We start from the raw sequence: 19,277 nt of genomic DNA, 5'->3' as shown, positions 1-19,277 counted from the left end.
ATTTTCCAGAATTTTTATTTTTCATTAAAATTTCGAAAATTTCATTTTTCTAGAATTTAATTTTTTTTAGAAAATTTCGAAATTTTATTTTTTCAGAATTTTTTAGATTATTTTATTTTTTTTAATTTTTCAATTATCCAGAATTTTTTTATTTTTTTTAAATTTTTTTATTTATTTTTCAATTTTCCAGAATTTTATAATATTTTTTTTCAATTTTTTTTGTAATTAAAAAAACATTTTTATTTCTGTAATAAAAAAACATTTTTTTAATTACAAAAATATTTTTTTTTTTTATTAATTAAAAAAATAAAATAAAAAAATTTACACACGTGGCGCTGACGTGTTTGTTGACTGGGTCAAAATTGGGCTAGGGGGCCAAAATTGCAACCAAAAGTGAACTTAAGGGGCCTGAAAAGAGTTATTTTTTTTAGGGGGCCTGAATCGCAACTTTTGGATACTTAGGGGGCCAAAAGTGTAATTAAGCCTACATTATATTATAAAAAAAATTCATTTTAATTACCATAAACCCATTATTCTCTCCTTCTTCACAAAAACACACACCACCCACCATCACTTTTCAACAAGATGAAGATAATGGTAACCGTAAAACGAGTAATCGATTACGCCGTCAAAATCAGAGTCAAACCCGACAAGGTAAATTAATCTCAAAAAACACACTTTTTTGTTTTTGTTTTTGTTTTTGTTTTTGTTTTTGTTTTTGTTTTTACAATTTTTGTCTCAAAAAGACACGATTTTTACGTTTTTTGCAGACAGGGGTAGTGACCCAGAATGTGAAAATGTCAATGAACCCATTTTGTGAGATTGCCTTAGAAGAAGCCCTTAGAATAAGGGAATCTGGGTTGGCGTCAGAAGTTGTAGCTGTTAGTATGGGACCTTCTCAGTGTGTGGATACTCTTAGAACTGGTCTTGCTATGGGAGCTGATAGAGGAACTCATGTCGAGGCTAATGATTCCATGTATCCGCTTTTTGTTGCCAAGATTTTGAAGAAGCTTGTTGAGATTGAGAAACCTGGGCTTTTGATTCTTGGCAAACAGGTTTGTGGAAATTGAGGTTTTGTGTTTTTTGATGATGTTTTGTTTGGATGGTTTTGTGGATTTAGTTGTTTTGTTATTTGATTTTTCTTGGGGTTGTTGGTTTGTGGTGATGAGATTAGTTCGAAATCTTGGTTATGTTGATGATGATAAACCATAGTGGATATTTTGATTATGTTTTGTTGTATAAGTGTAATCCCCAATCCACATTTTGATTATCTTGGGTATTTGATAATGTTTACATGGTTGAATGTTTTGTAGTTGTTTGGTTATTTAAATGTTCAAGTTGTTGAGTTTAATAAAACCGTTTGGATTGACTTATCCTTTATATCTAATCCTAGCAAACATGCAAACCCTAATTCCAAAACCCTTAACCTAATAATTTGGGCGCCAAACAATGTTGACCGTTGGATCTCTATCTTTGGGCGCCACTATTATATCAGCCATTGATCTTATTTGAATGCTGACTTGCACACATCACAACAATCAGTTCAAATTTAAATTTGAAATTTGAATCCTTGAAAATCCATGACAATTACAACGCACACTACTCAATACATGACTTAAGGGATAGGATTCAATGTTATGCAAAAGACCGAAAGACAAAACACAACACACGCTCTTCCTTTCAAAAAAAAACATGCGTTTCTTCTTCTTCCTCCTCCTCTTATCATAATCACCACCACCAACCCTCTCCCGCCATCCATCGGCGGCGACCACCAAGCCTCTCCCTCAATCCACCGATGTTCTCCCCCTTCTGCTCCACACATCTCCTCACACAACTCAACCACTCTCTTCCCACTTTTCACCTCCCGACGCAACAACTGCCTCATCCTCTCCGCGCGCCGCCTCCACTTCTGGAAACACTATCGTCTCCTCCCTCCACTCTCTTTTCACCATCGTTGTTGAAAAGATAGGGCTGAAACGGCGGTGATACTGGTGGTCGGAGCAGAAGGGAAGAACGCCGAGGTATAAAGAGAGAGGGAGAGGTAAAATTTGTAGTTATTATTCAATTAATTGTGTAATTGTTATATTCAATTGTAAGTCCAGACAAAGTAAAACTAAAATGGATTGTACTTTCATTCTTTGTTTTGGTTTGTGAAGAAAAACATTCAAGTGATTGAAGTGCAGTACAAGGTCATATAAAAGGTTTGCTGCAAATATGGACTTGATGACATCTACATGGATTGATTACTGGTAAATTAATCTTTCTGTAGTTGTTTTTTCATCAAAGACCATAGATAAATTGTTGTAGGTTTTTTAGGGAATTGGGATTTTTGTGGTTTTTAATTTTATTTTATTGTTCTGCTTGCAGGTGAAATAATCTTTAATAATATTTCAGGGCTTCATCTCGAAATGCACAATATGTCAGGGCAATCTCTTCCAACAATCATTTGTCTGTTGTCAACGTTTATCTTGAATCGCAAAGGTTCTGTTCCGTTTGATTATGAGTGAATTGATTCATGGTTAAAATTTGAGTTGAAAATAAATCGGGTTATTCTACCCTTTTTGTGAGTATTTTTACGACTAACTTCCCATGGGTATGGGTTTTTGATTTTTCTATAATATTTTGTGTTTACAACTGATATGTAGGTTTATTTCACAATGTACTGATCTTTGTTGATAGAAATGTGGACATTGGGTTTGCAGGTATGTTCATTTCACTCTCATCATGTTAAGGTTTTTCTTCTTCTTCTCTTTTTCTTTCTTCATTTTTTTTGGAAGGTTACACAATTAGTAACATATTTAGAAGGCCAAGATCCTACTTTTTTGCTGCAATGAAATGTACAAGTGTATATTTTATCATTCTTTATAATTTCTTTGGTTTCATATGTGTGTTGAATCTAAGAATGATGAGACTTAATTTCTGCAGGTTTGAATTAATGTCATTATGCAGCCACTGTTGCTTAAAAATTCTCTAAATTTTATGAGATATTTCAATTTTGCCAAGTTGAAAGATGCAATGTGGCTTGATAAGGTACAATACAATAGCTTCTGTGGTAATACATGAATTATTAACGGCAATTGGAAATACATGAATTAAAAACGAATTTACGACATTGTCTGCCACATTCTTATTTTTGTTCAATTTCCAAAAAATAATAATCAATGAAGATATGTCAATATCACAGTGCCCTGTCTGAAAATAATATTTTTGTTCAATTTACAACATTGTCTGCCACATTCTTATTTGTTTTCATTTTGGCAGGGTGAACGTGGGAGTCATCGTGATGGCTCAAAGCCAAACCAGAAGTCCACAAAAACTCTATTTGTGATTAACTTTGACCCGAATCGCACTAGAGTTAGTGATATAGAGAGACACTTTAAACCTTATGCGCCTCTTCATCATGTTCGAATTCGTCGGAACTTTGCATTTGTGCAGTATGAAACACAAGAGATGCTACTAAAGCCTTAGAGTGTACAAATATGAGTTCAGTGTCTCATTGATGAGATTGTTATATTATATGCTATAACCTTGAGTTTCCTATTTTAACATGTACAATTAATAACGAGTTTCTGCTCATTGATCTTGCAGTGTCTCTACTGGATAGGGTGGTGTCTATTGGGTATGCTTTGAGGGATGATAGTGATAGGGTCGACAATTATGGTGGCAGTCCCAGAAGAGGAGGGGGGTCATGCTAGATCTCCCAGTCTAGGTTATCGCAGGTGACCAATTCCAGACTATGGTCGTCAACGTAGTCCTGTGTATGATAGGTATAATGGACCGGACAGGCGGATGAGTCCTAATTATGGCATGAACACGAGTCCTGGATATGGCAGATACCGCAGGTATTGTATTTGAAGTCAATTTTACTTATCTTACTCAGCACTTCCTATTATATTTTGCCCTGCTTTTGTGAAGTTGGATCCATGTTGTGTTTTTCTACATGCTAAGGGATAATCTCTTATTTTTCTGTAACAGAGATCAAACATGTGAGGTAGATTATCATTTCTGTTCTCTGTACCAATTTGTGTAACGACTAAATTGCTCCATAATCCCGCCTAAGCCATTTAAGTCTCCCATACTTTTCATCTTCCCTGGTCAATAAATAACTCTCTTCATATGTGCCGTTCCAATTGTCCAACCAAATATTGTGTGAGAAAACCATTCCAATCTCCATTTTCAATAACCTTTCTCTACTTCTCTTATTTTTATCCAATATTCCACAACCAGTCTTACTTTCTCTTCCATTGCAGCTCTATCTCTTATTCTTCCTCATCTACGTGTCAATTTTTTTTTCTCTCTCTTCAATTTCAAACTTTGGAAGTCCATTCTACTCACCATATACTAGAAGCTCAAGCCAGTATACAATAGAGGTAAAAACCCTGAGTTTGTTTTGCCAATTTAATTGTTTTCTCCCTCCATTTGTGCGTTTTGGGGTGTACACACATGTGTACAATTCTTTATTCTTTATATCTTCTAAACTTTTTGTCTTGCTATGGAAATCTTAGCAACATGTTTCATTCAATATTTATGTTATTTTGGGCATTGTTCTTTCAGTTAATTGCTCCTTTGAGGTTGTTAATTAATCCATTTTCTTTATTAACTGGTCTGGAACATTTTTACATGATTTCATGCATGAATATAAGGGCTTGGAGAATACTGCAATTATGTAGTTTGGGCATAATTATCATGCTGCTTAAGTGAATTGGTTGATGCATATTTTTCATTCAATATTGAATTTATTTTGGACATTGATCTATCACATGTCAATCTGTTTCAGATTTTTATTTGGTTTGATTTGTAACTAAAACTTGGTTTGACCTCTTGGTTTTTTCAATCATGATGGTTGGACTATAGTTATTCTTCCTTTAAGAGCCCATCCTCATCTATGATTTGTGCATGTATGGTGTTTAAAAGTTTTGCTCTGTTTTGCTAGGCTTTTTGTTCTTAAGTTATTTATGCGTAAATGCTTTTTATCACATAAATTTATTTTATTTTTGGTTTTTTGCTGTGAGGTTTTTTGCCTTCCTTTTGACTTTGTTTACTGTTTTCAACTCAAGGATGCAGGGGTTAAAGATCATATTGCCATAGGGGAATCTTAAGCACTCATGGCATCCATGGACATCAAAGCATCTCACTAAAAGGGTGGTTCTCTTGACTTTTATGTTTAATGGCAAAAGAAGAGTACAGAATGAGGAAAGAATTACCGAGACATGTTGTATTTGAGCATACCTTCTTTTTAAGTCTCATTACACTACTCAGTTTGAGAATATCTTATTAAGCTATGTTATCCGTTTCATATATGATACTTTCACAGGTTCAACAACATGGAGATCAAAAAAAATTTGATGCACACTAAACACACTTACAATTAAAGCAACAATTGTATCCGAGTTTGTGTAAAATGAAGTGTTAATTTGTTTGATCCAATATAGCACAATTTTATAACAAACTTGATTGTAGAATTGACTGCTCATACTTTTAACCTTTGGCTGAATATATATGCTGCAAAGTATATGAAGCAACAATTTTTGGTTTTTTCGCAAGAATATATTTGAACTGTGATTTAATGGTTACACTGCTGAACTCCTGCTTTTGTTTTGTGTTACACTGGTATGCATTATCAAGAAATAGACTATTATAATGTCAATTCATGCGAAAGAGTCATTTTCTTGATGACCAATGGGAAGATGGTTTTTTCCATGTTATATTCGTGTTTGTAATTAGTGAATATTACAACTGTTATGCAGCAGGCAAATTAAACACAAACATTACAAGTGTGATTTTACTATTATATATTTTGCCAACACAAATGCATATGTATAATATTGTCTAAGCGGAATCAGCCGAGTTGAAGTCGAATTAGTTTAACGAAGAAAAAAAAAGACAACATTAATTTTATACGAAATGAATCAACATACAAATTTCATATTACAACATTTGTCAAGTAATTTCTTAAACTATATATAACCCGTGCGGTAGCACGGGTGGACGATCTAGTTTAAGCTTATCTACTGTCATAAGCACTTGTGAGATTATTTTGGAGAGCGTATAATTTTGTTGACATGTCTATAAGTTGTTTACATAAGCTTTACAAGATAGTTTATGAAAACAGTTTATTAGCTTATATGAAAATAGTTCGACTTAATTTTATCTTTGGTTATATAAAGAGCATATACAGAAACACTTATGTATTAACTGTTTATGCTATAAGCGCTTGATTAAGTTGTTTATCCAAATAGGGTCTAAAGGGCTACTTCTGCGTTTGATTTGCTTTGACTTATTGTGTTTTCACTTGTCAAGTTCGGATATTATGGAAAAATTGACAGATGCAAGAGAAAAACAACACTGAATATTTGATATATACATTTTAAACTCGTCTAATGAGACTATTTGGTTGTCATCATTGTCTACTCTATTAAGTTGTGTATGCCCTGTTGATTATCCATGGAACCAAACTTTACTTGAAATAATTATAAACAAATTATTTAGGCTTAATGATGTCTTTAGTCCCTGCAAATAGGCGGCGTTTAAAAATTGGTCCCTGTAATCGCTAATCCTGGCATTTTACCCCTGCAATTGTTAATCATTTAAAATTTGGTCCTTTGACCAACTTAATCACTGCCACGTCACCAGATTGGCAAAAATGGCATGGGAATTGACCAAAATACCCCCGGGCTAATTTTTTTTTTTTCCTTCAAAAAATTTTTTTTTTCAAAATTTTGAAAATTCTTTTTTAAATTAAAAAAATCTGAAAAAATAATTAAAAGTCAAAAAAAATTTCGGAAAAAAATTGTTAAAATTAAAACTGAAAAATTTTCGGGAAAAAATCGTAAAAAAAATTCGGGAAAAAACTGAATTTTTTTTTTAAGGAAAAAAAACAAAAAAAAATAAGCCAGGGGTAATTTCATCATTTCCCATGCCATTTTTGCTAATCTGGTGACGTGGCAGTGATTAAGTTGGTCAAAGGACCAAATTTTAAATGATTAACAATTGCAGGGGTAAAATGCCAGGATTAGCGATTACAGGGACCAATTTTTAAACGCCGCCTATTTGCAGGGGCGAAACACACCATTAAGCCAATTATTTACTATATGGTATGAAAACACACATGGTTCTATTGAAATTACTTCTGTTAAGGTTAGTAAGTTATGTATATGTCTGATATCATTTTCATTTCATTGTCAAATTTGAAGGTGCTTGTTTATCCTGGAAATGTGTTGGCAATTAATATGTCAAAGCCTCAAGGATTTAGCTATAAGAGTGGACAGTACATGCTTGTCAATTGTGCTGCTGTTTCTCCACTTGAATGGTATGGATTTGTTTTTGAAGAAACATTCTATATTAAATATGGCATCTAATTAGCATCATATCAGCTTGAGTTACATCCGTTTTTCTATTTTTATTTCCCATTTATCTGATTTCTATACCTTAATTCATTGTTTATGCATTCACAGGCATCCATTTCCCATTTATCAGAAGAATCAACTTCAAGCAACTACGTTCAATTTTTTGAATTTTATTTTATTATGTGATATGGCTAACTTATTTAGTTTTATTGTTTGAAGCACTTATTCCACCATGTAAATGATATGAGTAAATAGTTTAAACTCGAATACATATATCGCCTTAAAATGCCAAAAATGATATTTTTTCACTACATTTTATCACTTTTGATATTTCAGTGATAACTCGCCTTAAAATAATATTGTTTTCACAGAAAAATTATGTATAACCAAATATTTGAAGTGTGTAACCACAATTGCGTAACCATTTTTTTTTTCTTTCATGTGTTTAAAACTAGTCGTGAGACATTATAATTTACGAAAAAATGGTTACGCCTTTGACAAATTATGGTTATATTGTTCGTTTATTTGGTTATCTGTAACTTACATGTGCAAAAAAAAAAAGCAATTCAAGCCAATTGTCAATGAGACATTCTAATTTACGAAAAAATAGTGGTCACGCATATGTAAAAATGTGGTCATACAGACCATATATTTGGCTAGTTTTTCTTTCCCAGGTGTAAATAATATCGTTTTAGGCGAATCGAACGCATGATCTCATTTGATCACTGCACTAACAACCTTTCCAACCATAAATAACCTGTTTTACAATCGGCAAGTTTATCACGCCTAAAGACGGACAAGTTCTAATTTATGAAAAAATAGTGGTCACATATATGTAAAAATGTGGTCATACAGACCATATATTTGGCTAGTTTTTCTTTCCCATGTGTAAATAATATCGTTTTAGGCGAATCGAACGCATGATCTCATTTGATCACTGCACTAACAGCCTTTCCAACCATAAATAACCTGTTTCACAATCGACAAGTTTATCATGCCTAAAGACGGACAAGTTCTAATTTATGAAAAAATAGTGGTCACATATATGTAAAAATGTGGTCATACAGACCATATATTTGGCTAGTTTTTCTTTCCCAGGTGTAAATAATATCGTTTTAGGCAAATCGAATGCATGATCTCATTTGATCACTGCACTACAAGCATTTCCAACCATAAATAACCTCTTTTACAATCGGCAAGTTTATCACGCCTAAGGACGGACAAGTTCTAATTTATGAAAAAATAGTGGTCAGATATTTGTAAAAATGTGGTCATACAGACCATATATTTGGCTAGTTTATATTTCCCAGATGTAAATAATTTCGTTTTAGGCGAATCGAACGCATAATCTCATTTGATCACTGCACTACAAGCATTTCCAACCATAAATAACCTCTTTTACAATCGGCAAGTTTATCACGCCTAAGGACGGACAAGTTCTAATTTATGAAAAAATAGTGGTCAAGCATGTGTAAAAATGTGGTCATACAGACCATATATTTGACTAGTTTATATTTCCCAAATCCTCTTGTACACCCCCTAAGGTGGCATATTTTAATTAAAAATAATTCAAACTCAATTCTCTCTCTGTCCCTCTCTCATCTGTTGTCACTCCCAAATTGCCAATTCACAGTCCATACTTTTCCTTCATCAACCCTCATCGGCCGCCGCCGCCGCCGCAGCCACCGTCGCCGCCGTCACATATGTTCACTCTATTTTCATACTTTCTGTTCCTTTTTCTTTTTCTTTTAATTTATGTCTTCTCTCATCTCTCTCTGTGTGTGTGATCCTCTCATCTCCCTCCTCCACCTCCGACCACCACCGTCAACATCACACCACCGTCATCAACAACGGCGGCAGACAACCCAGAAATCGACGACGTCGCCACCCTCACACTCAAAACCCAACCCGAATTCAAAACCAAATCCGGATCCAACACTCACCACTCTTCAGCAACCTCAAGATCTGACATACCACAGGCAACAGATAGAGATCCGAGGGAGAAAAGAGAAAGAGACAACAGGCCATAGGGATAGAAAGAGAGAAGTAACAACGCAAGGGTTCGAGGGTTGTGGTGGTGGTGGTGGCTGGAGGGTACGGTGGTGGTGAGGTGATTGGGAATGTCATTGTATTCTCCTCTGAGAGAGAAGAGGATTTTCGACCAAAAAAGAGAGAGAAGAGGATGAAATAGAGTTGGTTGATGAGGTGAAATGACCAAAATAAAGTTGGTTGATCCGGTGATGGTAAAAAGGAAAAGAGAGACAATTAGTGGAGTGTGGGGCCCACATTGCCACATGTCATTTTTTTATGTGGGTGTAGGAGTGGTATTGCCACCTATGGTGGTATACCTATCAGGACTCTAAAAGTTATTAAACTGGTCTTGCGATAAAACAGTTTTTTTTCTTTCTTAGGCAAGGTTGGGAATGTCGAGTCTTATTAATCATCCACTTCATTTGTTATCGTTCATTTTTATGTTTGGTGAAAGTGAGAGATAATTATAAGGAGGATAAATCGATTATGCAAGTATTAGTTAGCCCAAGGTCTTTACTGCAATTTGCAACAAGTATTATCCAACGATGACTAAATTAATGTAAGAACTTATAATACATGGATGCAATTGACATTTTTCAGATAACACACTTCATCTTTAAGGTTAACGTTAGTACTATTAACAAGCACCGTTAATGATCCAACTAAACGGAGGGACCATGTTGATTGAACATTACAATTGTGAGAAAGTTTAAATTATTTCGATTAATTTGATGATGGAATTGAGCGATTAGTCAAATTCAAGGACAAACGAGCATATTCCCTTAATATTTTATGGTTCTCAATGTTTTTGTCGTTCTTAATAGGCTTAAATATGAAAAAGGTCCTTGTAAGTTGGCGCATTTTTGGTTTTCGTCCCTGTAAGTTTTTTTGTTGCGAGACAAACCCTGTAATTACCAAACGTTTTGGATCTAGTCCCTGCAGTTCAATTCCGTGAAAAAACGATGACCTGGTTAACGGAGCAATACGTGGCATCTGATGACTAGGTATTAGTTGATGAGATGGCATTAGTGTGTGGTTTCCCCCCTTTATATTGAAAAAATGCCTCACATTTTTCGTTTTCGTCCCTGTGTTTTAGGGATTCATTTTCTGAAGTTAGAAAGGCAGCAGCAAGTTCCGGTGAGAGAAGAAGCGGTTTTTGGCTCAAATCGACGGTGAAAAACGACGGAGAAACGTTAACATTTGTGAATACAACGGTGATCGAAGGCATTAGATAGTTGAAGAAGAAGATTAAACGGTTGTGTTTTGATCTTTGAAGGTAAACAAACTTTTTCACATTGTTTTTGGTTTTTTCTTGGATTAGTGTTTATAGTATCTGATATATATGAATCGCCGTTGTTTTTTGTTGTTTTTTCGTTGTTTTGCTGTAGTTTAAATATTGTTGTTGTCTGTTCTAATGTCTGTGTTGTTAACTAGTTTAGTCCTAATGAACTTTTTCAGGGATGTCTGTGTCCGTTGTTTTTCATCATGGGGGTGTGTTTGTAAGGGATTTTCTTTTGTATTACAAAGGGGGGAACGAGAATCTGTTTAATGATATTGATAAAGACAGGTGGAGCTATTTTGAAGCCACTGGTATTTTGAAGGAGTTTGGATATGATGATCATCTTAAGTACCGGTTATGGTGGTATATCAATGGAGGACAAGTATGTTAGGATTATTGATGACAATGACACTGACAGTGATTATGTTATCCAAAACAAGCGCGAGGCTCACATATATGTTGAGCATTCAGTGATAGGGAGTGTAGGAGTCAATGTTGGAGGAGGTCCTAGTAATGTTTCTGGAGGTGTTGGTGATGCTGCAGTTGATGTTTCTGGAGGATTTATTAATGGTGGAGATGAAGTTTCTGGTGGAAAAGATGATGTTGAAGATGAAGTCTCAGGTGATGAAATTGAGAGTAGTGAAGATGAACATGGTGGTGCAAGACTTGATGATAGTGAGGAAGAAAGATCACTGGGTTTGGATGATGGGTTTGGAGTTGATGGTGAGGACCCTCCTCTACCTCCTCCTCCTCCTCCTGGAAGGACCAATGCAGTGGGTGATAACAGTGGAAGGATGAATGTGATGAGTTGTGTTCCTGGTTCATCATCATCTGTTGTAGATGATTTGGATGTTGGGTATGTTAGTTAGGAACTTGATAGTAGTGACCTGATGCATCAAGTGATGAAAAGGATCCAAGATATGACCAGTTTAAGATGGAGGAGTTATCAAAGAGTTATAAGTTTAAAGTGGGGTTGGAGTTTATATCATTGGCTCAATTTAAGGAGACTATTATTGAGTGGTCAGTTTTAAATGGGTGGGAAATAAAATTTATTAAAAATGATAGAGAGAGAGTAAGGGTAGAATGCAAGGTCAAATGTGGTTTTTGGGCCCTTGTAAGTAAAGTGGGGGATAAGCACACTTTTAGAGTGAAAAGGTGGTATGGAAAGCACACGTGTGGCAGGGCAACTTTGAATAGATCTGCAACTTCAAAGTGGGTATCAAAAGCTGTGTTCAAGAAGATGTCAACAAGTGATAAGGATAATCTGACTCTGGAAAGTATTGTAACTGATATGGCTACCACACACGTTGTGGGCATAACCATGAACAGAGCATGGAGGGCCAAAGCAATTGCAAAGGAGAAGATTGAGGGTGATGCTGCAAAACAGTACAACCTGTTGTGGAAGTACTCAGCTGAATTGCAGAGGGTTAATCAAGGAAACACATGCAAGATCAACATGGAAAGGCTTGGTCCACAACTACAACCAAGGTTCTCATCCTTTTATTTCAGTTTTGATGGTATCAAAAAAGGGTTTACTACTGCCTGTAGACCTTTCATAGGTGTAGATGGATGCCATTTGAAGACCAAATATGGAGGTATACTTTTAATTGTTGTAGCTAGGGACCCAAATGATCAATATTATCCAATAGCTTTTGGTGTTTGTGAAACTGAAACAAAGGAGTCTTGGAGGTGGTTTTTAACCTTATTATTGGAGGATATTGGTCAAGACAAGAGATGGGTTTTCATCTCTGACCAACAGAAGGTAATTGTGTATTTTTATTTAATTTGTTCCTTTATTAATTTTTTTTTCTTTCCATTCTTAATTTCATGTATTTTTACTTACTTTGTTCCTTGCTTTCATTTATGAATCATAGGGTTTGATGGTTGTCTTTGATGAATTGTTTGAGAGTGTGGAACACAGAATGTGCTTGAGGCATTTATCTGCCAATTTCAAGAAGAAATTTGGAGGAGGTACACTAATTAGAGACCTTATGATGGGAGCTGCTAAGGCTACTTATTTTTAAGAGTGGGAGGCCAAGATGAAGGAGTTAAAAGCTGTCAATGAGGGTGCCTATGATTGGCTTATGAAATTCCCAACCAAATCTTGGTGTAAGCATGCATTTTCTTTTTATCCTAAGTGTGATGTGCTAATGAACAACATTTCTGAAGCTTTTAATAGCACAATATTAGTAGCTAGGGACAAACCTGTGTTAACAATGTGTGAATGGATAAGAAATTATTTGATGAATATGAATTCTGTTCTGAGACAAAAAGTTGATAGGTGGAATCAAAATATATGCCCTAAGCCTAGATATAGGTTAGATAAAGAGGTTGAGAAGAGTGGTAACTGGACTACTATATGGTCCAAGGCTGAGATATTTCAGGTGGGGCATATTCACAGTAAACATATATTCATTGTTGACATTGCCAAGAGAAGTTGCAGCTGTAATTTTTGGGAGCTTGTGGGTATCCCTTGTAGGCATGCAGTAGCTGCATTAGGGTATAGGCAGCAAAAACCCGAGGACTTTGTAGATGCTTATTACTCAAAGGCTAAATATATTGAATGTTATGATAACAATGTGAGCCCTATAAATGGAGAGGACGTGTGGCCTGAAGTGGAGGTTGAGGAGATGATTCCTCCCTCATACAAAAGAGCTCCTGGTAGGCCTAAAAAACTCAGAAGAAGGGAATCAGATGAGGATCCTAACAAGGGAAGGACAACTACTTGTTATAGGTGCACCAAGTGTAACAAAAATGGACACAATAGAAGAAGCTGCCTTAGTCAAGTGACTGACCCTGAAGCTGCTAAAAGAAAGGTAAATTTACTTAGTACCTTTTTATAATATATTCATGTTTAGGACATGATGAAATTATATGATGTTAACTTTTTTTTTTCTTATCACAGAGAAAGCCTAAAAGAAAACAACCTGAAGTTTCAAATGCTAATGTTAATGGCCCAAGTAATCAATCATCCCAAGTTCCTCAAGTGAATGACCCAACTGTTAATGATGGAAACCTTCCTGATATAGACCCAGAATTTGAAGCCCTTGCTGCAAACCTTGCAGCAGCTTTTGAGGCTAGTCAATCTCAACCAAATGTGGCCTCAGTTATGACATCTGCTAAAAATCCTCCCCTAAACCAGTTAAGTATTGTTCAACTCTTTAAATGAAGCATTTATATAGACAAAGCAAAAAGGAATTATAAACTAATACAATTGTGTTAACTTAGGTGAAGAAGACTAAGCAGAATACTCAGACTCAGAAAACTGTTAGGAGGAGTAATAGGTGCAGGAAATTGAAGACTGTCAAGGTCTCTGGAGTTGGAAGTACTCAATCTCAACCTTTGGTAATTGATGATCAGGTTCATCCAGCTGACATGCCAGTCAAAAGGTCTAGGAAACTACCTCAAATAGGTAGTAGCTCTCAGAATGTAATAAATGTAAGTGTATTATGTAGGTTAATACATTATGAATAACTGAAGACTTTGGTTTAAATAATACTGGTTTTTGCTTATAAATTTTGTTGCAATGTGATTAGGAAGCTGTTGCTACCTCTCCAATTACAACTGAAGTTCCAAATGCTCCAACTGCTCAAGTTGATGATGAACAAATTGAAGATGCTACTCAATCAAACAACACTCTGCCCACTCAATCCAGCATCATTCAGTCATCTTAAGCAACAAAACAAAACAATGATGTTGACATCATAATGGATGGACTGAAGGCATTGCCACCAGCTCAAAGCAATGAAGCAGTGACAAAAATGATTGATGAACTGTTGAACTGGGATAAGAAAATAGCAGAGGTTCGAGGCAAAAAGGTCAAGAGTGTTGGAAATCCATCAGAAAATCAGACAGAACAATGATGGCTGGACTAAGAAACTTGCCCCCAGAGGAGTTACAGATGGTCACTAGAGATCTGCTTACAGCACTTGCGAAGGGGAGGGACAATGTTCAGAAGTTCAAGAAAGGAGAAGGAGTGAATGGGGATGACACAAGACCTGCAGAGTAGATCAAGACCTGCAACTAAGCTTTTATTTTGTTATGAACATGTCTATGCTTTTATTTTGGGGATGACACAAGACCTGCACTAGGCTTTTATTTTGCTATGAACATGTCTACCTTATGTCTAATTCTGTTTTCCTTTAAACATGTCTACTTAATATCTAGGTAATTTTGCTATGAACCTTTCCATGTTTTGATGTAACCTGGCTTTTGTTAATAGCCATATGACATGTAGTTGACAATCAATTTGGCAGGTTAATGCCTAGCTACTGTTATCTATTTGCTTGTTAGTACTTAATCATTTTTTTTGTTATCAAATTCAGCACACAAAATACTTTAACGGGCAACAAACAAACATCCTTCCATTAATTCAATTAAACCACTAAAACCCATGTTTCAATTACAATCAAACTCCAAAGGAAATAAACCAAACCATTACAAACCAAACCATTACAAACCAAAATACACAACTTCAACATAGTTTTGACAACTTAACCATTCAGTTTAAATTCATTACAAACAAAGCAAAAAATACCCAAGATAAGATCAACAAAATCATAAACAGGTTGCTCTTCTTCCTTGACTGCTCAAGCTTCTTCTTCAACTTCTCATTTTTTTTGATTCCCATCTCTTTCATCAGCATGGTAAAATCTTTCATTACCTCTTCACAGTTGCAGTCACAAGGAAGCTTCTTCAAGGCAGATGATGATGCTTCAGTTGCTTGTACTGGTATAGGACGGACATATGGAGGATGTCCTTCAATCTCATCATCCCATATGTACAACTTACAACTATTACCAGCCTGAGATGAAAACAAACATATGCAGCAATTTAAATGTGTGAAAATAACAAAAAAACCAAGTATTACAACGGGAAACTCACATTATATGTTGGGCATTTCCAAAATTTCCTTTTAGGGTTTTCACTTGAATTGGATATGAACATCCTCATGGTTTTGTTGCAACCACAAATAGGCAACTCATTAGATGATGATTGATAAATAGAATGAGAAGACATTGTTGAATGATTCGCTTGAAATTGTTGGGCCCAAATAGAGGAAGAAGAAGGAGAGAAGAGAGACAGAGAGTGAGTAAGAGGAAGAAGGAAGAAAGACCAGAGAGAGAGAGAGAGGAGGAAGAAGGGATTTTAAGTTTTTAAAATTCAAAAATTGAAAATTTCGATTTTTTAAATTAGTCCCTATGGTAAATTGCGTTTTTGGTTTTAGTCCCTATACTAACCCCAGTCATCAACTAGTGCCAACTCACGAAGTGCCACGTATTGCTCCGTTAGCCATGTCATCGTTTTTTTCACGGAATTGAACGGCAGGGACTAGATCAAAAATGTTTTGTAATTACAGGGTTTGTCTCGCAACAAAAAAACTTACAGGGACGAAAACAAAAAATGCGCCAATTTACAAGGACCTTTTTCATATTTAAGCCTTCTTAATACATCCAAATTAGCCAATCCGAATGTACAAACTACATAGTTCAATTTAGTATATTTTTTACTGTCCAAATTTCGTGATCTGTCTAAATTCCATTCGAATTATATAATCCAGACACGAGTAAATTCAGTAATTTGGTAAATTTTTTAGAGCATATGAGAAATTTTAAAAATTAAAGTGTAAAGTGGTAGCGGGTTTACGTACATTAGAGCCTAAAGACAAGACCCAAATAAAGAAGTGTACTAGTTAGTTAGCGAAAAATGCTCCTCTCCCAACAAGTTTTGCTTACTCCTAACCAAACTTCCAAAAATACCCCTGGCGTGAGTTAACTCACGCATGTGTTAAACACTTGCGTGACTTAACTCACGATGTGTCTGTGCAAAATACCAGAACACGCAGAAACTCAATTTTCCCTAATTTTCTTCATTCCTTCATACATCCATTCCATCATTTTCATTCACAATCATTCAATCATTCACAATCATTCATTCATTAATAATTAACATACGCATAATAAAACCAAAAATTACGCAAAATAAAAAACCGATAAACTAATAAAAGTATCATAAAAATGCGCAAACACGCAAGTGTAAATATATTACATCAAAATCACCGAAAATATCACAAAAACATCTAAAAATATACAAATGTATGCTAGAAGAAGACCCTAATCCTCCTGTGGACTATGACTCCTACTCCTCCTCCATGGAGTCGGCACTTCCTTGCTATACTCCGCACGGAAGCTCTCCATAATGCCGGCAACAACAGAATTTGAATACACATCAGGAAGCCCCGTCATAGCGCTGTCCACTATGGCTCTGACATTGTGGAGGATCTGGAATGAGTCGGGAGGCTGTCTGGCGCACTGCTGCTCAACAATATCCTCCTCGTAGGGAGGGACATGAGCTGTGTAGTCAAGAACGGCCGCAGGGACGATCATAATAGGATGAGATACTTTGTAGAACCATTTCATGTACCCCTTTGAATGCTTCCACCCCTCGTCCTTCGGGACCGGATCACCCCTCTCCTGCTGGCTAAGGATATGGACATCAAACTCCATGAAGGTCATAACCACATCCATTGGCGTAAGCTTCGCAATCGTCGTAGGAGGTCTGGGAATGGTCTAGACATAGTCATACTACCTCAGAACTCGCTCCGGCAAGTGACAACACATCCTGTCTTTGCCGGCCATGATCCATCTGGAGTACCGCATACGTCATGAAAAGGCATCAGATCTCGTCGAGTCTCGTACGACCTCCAGATGACATGAGCATGCTTCATCAAATCAACTGCGTCTCTGTAGTGTCCAGGATCAAAAAAGCCCCTGGGAGGCTTCCATTTAGCAACAAGCGGGTCAGCACGCAGGTAATCTTCCTCACGCCTCCTCGGAACGAGTGTCTTGAAGTGCGTCAAAACCCATCCCTGCAAACACAAAGAGACAAATTTATATCATAACAAGTATCATACAAACAACTATACATTTATGATCCACTAAAAAAAATAGGGTCTTGTTAACTAGTGCCACCGGGGCACTAGTTAAGAAACTAAAAGTAGAAAAAAAATAAGTTTTACATTGAAAAGAACAATTTTTTAACTTTCAAAAAGTAGAATACACAATTTCCAATACAACGTTTCCTTTTATAATTCCTTAACCAGTGCCCCGGGGGACACTGGTTAACATTTCCCAAAAAAATATACTACCACAAGCAAGGTCATGTAACCATCAACGGCGCTAACAGCAGAGTCGGAGGTTAGAGAAAGCTGCTCATATAGGAAAGCAAGTCCCATCCCGCCCCATGACCAGTCACCCACCTTGTCCAAATCCTGAAGCGCAAGCAGCCATAGCAGATTAACGGTTCTGCTGTTATTTTCCGCAGTGTCATTTCAGTCCGTAAACTTTCACATTGCAGTCAAACTAACTATAACAATAACAAACCAATTTTTAACTAATTTCATCATTAACAATCCAAAAAACAAACAAAATTCCATTGAGGCATTTTATCAAACACTTAGAGTTCAACTTTTAATCAACTTCTAAACCCTAAACTACCACATTGCATTCTAAACAACATCTAAACTACAATTTCTAACTTAATTCTCACTAACAATCCTAAAAACTAACATGCAAACCAAATTTCTAAAAACCTAAAAATGTAAAATTTCTACGAAAAATAAAAAATTTCAACAAAAAAAAAAAAGCAATGCAATAGGATAAGCAACACTTACTTGTTGATTTGTGTGATTTGATGTTGAGTTTGGTGAAAATCGCACTTGGTTGGAGAATTTTCGTATATTGATTTTGAATAAGAATAACTGGTATGTTTTTGGCAGCGTGAGTTCTATATGACAGCATGCAGCGCCATGGGCGTTTTTACCACCCGGCTAGCCCGGGCATACGCCCGGGCTCAACCCATACCTTCTTAGTATCGCTAAAAGAAATTTACAAGAAATTTGACTTATAGTGACAGCCAAAATCCGTCACTATAGGGCAAATTTCCGTAGCTAAATCTATCTGTCAGTGTCAAATGGTTGTCATTGCATGTTTTCCACTTTTACCTACGGACAAAACGTAGTTAATTCTAAGGAGAACATTTTATAAACATTATGGACTTCTACCTACGGTTTCGGCTGTCACTAAAACTTATCATTGTTTTATTTATTTTTATTATATTTTCTATTCTACTATAAATTCTAAAAATGAATAATTCATAAAATTACCACTAAAATTAGTTTAATCAATGTAATAAAATATTATAATCAATATCATTGGAATTTGAAATTGATTACTATAATCAATTTTTAGAATAAATTATTGAAGTGACTTAACTAAAATAATTTTCCTTAACTATGAACTATTATACCATTCACCCAAGCCAATACTCAATACTCACAAAAATTCTTAATACTCACGTAAATTAAAATCTATATATACGTACTCCATTGCTCGTTTAATTTATGGTAACAAAATTTATTTCAAAAGTTGGAAGTCCACCAGTTATCAAGCCCTGTCAAGGAGCTGGTAAAATAATCTTATAAGCCCGTGAGAAATAATTGTTTTCAACAAGATCAATGATGTGTGGTTAAATGACTTGATGATATGTTACACCGAGCGGGAGATATTCAAGTCACATGTTGATATTCTTCGAACATTCACCGCAAAGAGGTTTCAGAAAGG

At 35.6% G+C, this 19,277-nt stretch overlaps 4 protein-coding genes and 1 pseudogene across 5 annotated transcripts; 4 read left to right on the top strand and 1 right to left on the bottom strand.

Annotated features, from left to right (window-relative positions):
• Window positions 1-572: 572 nt before the first annotated feature.
• Window positions 573-5,548, top strand: LOC146957015 (serine/arginine-rich splicing factor RS40-like; annotated as a pseudogene). Its single transcript, XR_015021779.1, has 10 exons — window positions 573-654; window positions 771-2,041; window positions 2,157-2,249; window positions 2,368-2,702; window positions 2,926-3,030; window positions 3,262-3,483; window positions 3,589-3,842; window positions 3,976-3,991; window positions 4,251-4,370; window positions 5,058-5,548. The product of XR_015021779.1 is annotated as a serine/arginine-rich splicing factor RS40-like (transcript).
• On the top strand, window positions 573-7,615 carry LOC146957014 (electron transfer flavoprotein subunit beta, mitochondrial-like). Its single transcript, XM_085733460.1, has 4 exons — window positions 573-654; window positions 771-1,055; window positions 7,194-7,309; window positions 7,455-7,615. Exons 1-4 carry the CDS (start codon window positions 586-588, stop codon window positions 7,561-7,563), a joined length of 579 nt encoding a protein of 192 aa, XP_085589586.1. The 5' UTR covers window positions 573-585; the 3' UTR covers window positions 7,564-7,615.
• Window positions 7,616-11,590: 3,975 nt separating this feature from the next.
• Window positions 11,591-12,680, top strand: LOC146957013 (uncharacterized). The gene is made up of 2 exons (XM_085749981.1): window positions 11,591-12,418; window positions 12,531-12,680. Exons 1-2 carry the CDS (start codon window positions 11,591-11,593, stop codon window positions 12,678-12,680), a joined length of 978 nt encoding a protein of 325 aa, XP_085606107.1.
• A 45-nt stretch (window positions 12,681-12,725) lies between these two features.
• Window positions 12,726-13,521, top strand: LOC146957012 (uncharacterized). The gene has a single exon (XM_085722642.1). The coding sequence runs from the start codon at window positions 12,741-12,743 to the stop codon at window positions 13,497-13,499; it is 759 nt and encodes a 252-aa protein (XP_085578768.1). The 5' UTR covers window positions 12,726-12,740; the 3' UTR covers window positions 13,500-13,521.
• A 3,248-nt stretch (window positions 13,522-16,769) lies between these two features.
• On the bottom strand, window positions 16,770-17,183 carry LOC146957011 (uncharacterized). The gene has a single exon (XM_085749976.1). The coding sequence runs from the start codon at window positions 17,181-17,183 to the stop codon at window positions 16,770-16,772; it is 414 nt and encodes a 137-aa protein (XP_085606102.1).
• Window positions 17,184-19,277: the final 2,094 nt, after the last annotated feature.

The sequence above is a fragment of the Medicago sativa genome, chromosome 1 (assembly GCF_051527215.1).
Source record: "Medicago sativa cultivar Bolivia chromosome 1, Bolivia_mono, whole genome shotgun sequence".
NCBI classification, from domain to species: domain Eukaryota; kingdom Viridiplantae; phylum Streptophyta; class Magnoliopsida; order Fabales; family Fabaceae; genus Medicago; species Medicago sativa.
This window is presented reverse-complemented; position numbering and strand designations above follow the sequence as displayed.

Coding starts and splice junctions, on each gene's coding strand:
- LOC146957014 (XM_085733460.1), top strand. CDS start 586: ATGAAGATAATGGTAACCGTAAAACGAGTAATCGATTACGCCGTCAAA. Junction 655..770: donor TCAGAGTCAAACCCGACAAG/GTAAATTAATCT, acceptor CGTTTTTTGCAG/ACAGGGGTAGTGACCCAGAA. Junction 1,056..7,193: donor TTTTGATTCTTGGCAAACAG/GTTTGTGGAAAT, acceptor TCAAATTTGAAG/GTGCTTGTTTATCCTGGAAA.
- LOC146957013 (XM_085749981.1), top strand. CDS start 11,591: ATGGAGGAGTTATCAAAGAGTTATAAGTTTAAAGTGGGGTTGGAGTTT. Junction 12,419..12,530: donor TCATCTCTGACCAACAGAAG/GTAATTGTGTAT, acceptor TATGAATCATAG/GGTTTGATGGTTGTCTTTGA.
- LOC146957011 (XM_085749976.1), bottom strand. CDS start 17,183: ATGGATGTGGTTATGACCTTCATGGAGTTTGATGTCCATATCCTTAGC.
- LOC146957012 (XM_085722642.1), top strand. CDS start 12,741: ATGAAATTCCCAACCAAATCTTGGTGTAAGCATGCATTTTCTTTTTAT.